Source organism: Propithecus coquereli, unplaced genomic scaffold (assembly GCF_000956105.1).
Source record: "Propithecus coquereli isolate 6110/MARCELLA unplaced genomic scaffold, Pcoq_1.0 Scaffold103, whole genome shotgun sequence".
Lineage (NCBI taxonomy): Eukaryota > Metazoa > Chordata > Mammalia > Primates > Indriidae > Propithecus > Propithecus coquereli.
Genome location: NW_012134192.1, coordinates 3,025,788 through 3,029,317, shown reverse-complemented (window position 1 = coordinate 3,029,317; position 3,530 = coordinate 3,025,788). Strand labels below are relative to the sequence as shown.

Genomic DNA, 3,530 nt, shown 5'->3' with positions numbered 1-3,530 from the left:
CAAACACACTCAGCATAACTTAACCAGTTCTTGGTAGTTTAGGGTCACCGTCTCGACTCTCAGTGACTGTGGTGATGCATTCATTCTCTTTCATCCTTTTCTATCAGTAATCAGCTCTGCTGGCTGTGCCCACTTCTCTCAGCTCCACCTTTCTACCTTACTACCATTTACTCTCATTTAATCTGCAATGATCTAAGAAGTATGACAGCTACGTTTGTTAAAATTGTTCATAAAATAATATGCTCCAAATTACTGTCTGAGAGCATCTCCAGTAAAGTACATGAACTTTGTGAAAAATATTTCAGTGGCTCAGAGACTTTTTTCCTGTTCTTTATAAGATCTTTGCAGCATTCCCAGGTGAGTGAGAGTAAAAGACACTGGGAAAATTACTAAAAATTGCTTATCAATATAAAGTACCTTATTAGGAAATTTTTACTTCCTGAGAACACTATAAGAGATAGTACAGAGGCTGTGAGGAAAATCTGAGGAGGGAGGAAGTGTTTCATTTATATGTGAGCTTTATTAACTATCTTACCATCTTCACTGTCAATATAGATCAGTGAGAGTTAAGTAGTAAAACTGTGACCCCCATCTTACCAAAAAAAAACTATGGAACCAACAGAAAAAAATAAGTTAACAAATCATTTTATCTTTCTTCCTCCCCTTAAAGGCTAAGAGAGCATTTCTTACCTTACTAAACTGTCCAATAACATGCTTCAGAATGTTGGGAGGAGCATCATATAGAAATGGTTCAAGGGCTGGTAGGTAGGTGCATTTTTGTAGGATATTCTTTATGGCCTTTTTACTCTATCGAAATACAAAGCAAAATGGATATAAATGTAAGCAATCAATGAAAGACTTAACAAGAATTCATATATCACATTTCTGGAATTTGAAAATAAAATCAATTTCCTGGTCTAACCTGCAGTTGTTTCATTTTTTTAAAAAATTGTTGTCAGAAAAACTCGTTTGTTGGTCGGTTTTGTCAGAGAGTACCCTACAAGTTGTCTTCCTATTGAACCTAAAAATGCACAGTGTATTACTGAGGTCTTAAAATATGTATGAGAAAATTAAAAGTCTAAAGCATAAAGTTACAAATGATAAATCAGTATGTACCATATTAGTGTAAAAATGTATATATATGAACTTGTGAGATAACTAGTACATCCTATTTCTTCCAATCAACAAATATGAGAAAATAACTTAGTTTTTTGTAGAATTTCACTATCAGGTTCTACATTCTCCAGACAATTTCATGGCTTATACATAAGTAGTCAGAAATGTCTACAGTGTGCGTCAGTCAATGAGCACTTGTAGATACGCTGCTGTAGGTCATGGGCAGACATTTCCCCATTCACAAATAGAAGCAAAACACACAGATCTACTCAACTGCAGAGAAAAGCTCTTCTCAACAATACAGCGTGTATCACCGATAAGCAAAAGAACAGGTACCACATGTACCTTTCCCACACCCCTCAGCGCTCCCGTGTATTTCAAAGTGGCATCACGTGGTGCTGACAACCTGCCACAAATGTGGCTGGAGAAGAGCCCTAATGTGACTGCAGCACGTCACCGCAGCCAGCTCTCAGGCCATGGCTGGTTGTGATTCTGTTTCTTTGTATTGAAGCCTGTCCCCTTCACTTTGGAAAGCCTCACAACAATTGGGTTTTTCTATAGCTGTTTTCCCCTAAAATTCCACATCTGCCTGTCTGTGGTTTGGCGCTACAGTGCATCCTTGCGGCCTTTCCTCTGTGTACTTATTCTCTTCTGGAGGCCTTAGCCAACCTGGTCTTTTGGAATCATAATCTTATGTTATATTGATGTTTAACAATGCTCTTTAAATGTCAAGCAGCGTTTTGATTTTCACATCAAGAGTTTTATAATTGGCAAGTGTGTTCATCAAAAACTTTTATCACATGTGTACTATCAGTGAAGTATCTCTTGAATTTAAGGTTTCCCAGAGATCCAGGCTAAGCAGTCTTGTATCACCTCTTATCTCTTGACACATTTGTCCTCAAACATTGTTTTATAAATTAGATTAAATGAAACAAGGAATGTAAAATATGCAGCCCCAATTTTTTCCACATGTAGTCTAAGTTAGAACTAAACTCTTGATTCCCAACACAATTGGTTACACCTTTGTGAACCATCTTAAGATCACGGTGCCCTTAGCAAGCCAACAAATTTAACTTAACTACTATCAGTTACAAGGTCTATGAACAGTAGAGCAGAAATCACATCCACTGTACCATGCAGACAACCTTACTCTAATTCTAACAGTTCCAAGTTGATGATGTATTGCCAAGTTATTAATCAAAGACTAGAAAAGAGTCTAATGACACTAGAAATTCACTGAACTTTACAATCTTTCATTTGGAAGAAATATACTCAATTTATGACTATATTCTTCTAGACAGAATGTATGTTATAATTAATAATCAGCTATGTTATCCAGCATGATAGAAATATTAATTAAAATTTTGTTTACATGTCTAAATCTGAGCTTAAGATTTTCTGACTTTATTAAAATATAATTTACATACCATAATTTCACTCAAGTACACAATTCAATGATTTTTAATAAATCCGCAGTATTGTACAACCATCTCCACAATCTAATTTCAGAACATTTTCAGCATCCCAGAAGGAAACCTCATGCCCATCTGAAGTCACTCTCACCCCTACCAGCTCCAGGCAACTACTAATCTGCTCTCTGTTTCTAAATGTCATTTTCTTGACTTTTCTGGACAAGCCATATAAATGAAATCATACAATATGTGAACTTTCATGCCTAGCCTCTTTCACTAAGTGTAATGTTTGTGAGGTTCATCCATGTTGTAGCATGTATCACTACTTTGTTCCTTTTCATTATCAAATAGTATTCCATTATACAGACTTGCCACATTTTGTTTATCCATTCATCAGTTGATAGACATTTAGGTTGTTTCCACTTTGAGCTATTACGAATAAGACAACTATGAAGATTTGTGTGTACAACTGCTTTCATTTCTCATGGTTAAACAGAAGTGAAATTGTTGAACGATTAAAATAAATTTATGTTTAATATTTTGAGAAACTGCCAAACTGTTTTTCAATGTAACTGCAACATTTTACATTCCTTCCAGCAATGTTAAGAGTTGGTTCAAGGTTCTCGAAGTGGTGATCAACATTTGTTACTATCTGTTTTATTAATTACAGGATTCTTGTGGGTGTAAAGTAATATCTCATCATGGTGTTTGGTTTTTGTTTTTGTTTTTGATTTGCATTTCCCTAGTGACTAATAATGTTGAATGTCTTTTCATCTGCTAATTGGCCATTTGAATATCTTCATTGATGAAATGTCTATTCAGATTTCTTTCCCATTATTTAATTGGGCTGTCTTCCTATCACTGAGTTGTAAGAGTTCTTTATATATTTTAGATATAAATCCTCTCTTGAATATATGATTTACAAATATTTTCTCCAAGTTTGTATGGCTTGTCTTTTCATTTTCTTAATGGTGTCTTTTGAAGCATAAAAGTTTTTAATTT

General features: G+C 34.9%; 1 protein-coding gene across 1 annotated transcript in view; it reads right to left on the bottom strand.

Annotated features, from left to right (window-relative positions):
- SPAG6 (sperm associated antigen 6) overlaps positions 1 to 3,530 on the bottom strand; it is a 109,756-nt gene that overhangs the window by 38,231 nt on the left and 67,995 nt on the right. The window contains exon 8 of the mRNA XM_012644168.1: positions 691 to 807. Coding sequence (XP_012499622.1) covers positions 691 to 807 — 117 coding nt within the window. The remainder of the gene's footprint in view (positions 1 to 690; positions 808 to 3,530) is intronic.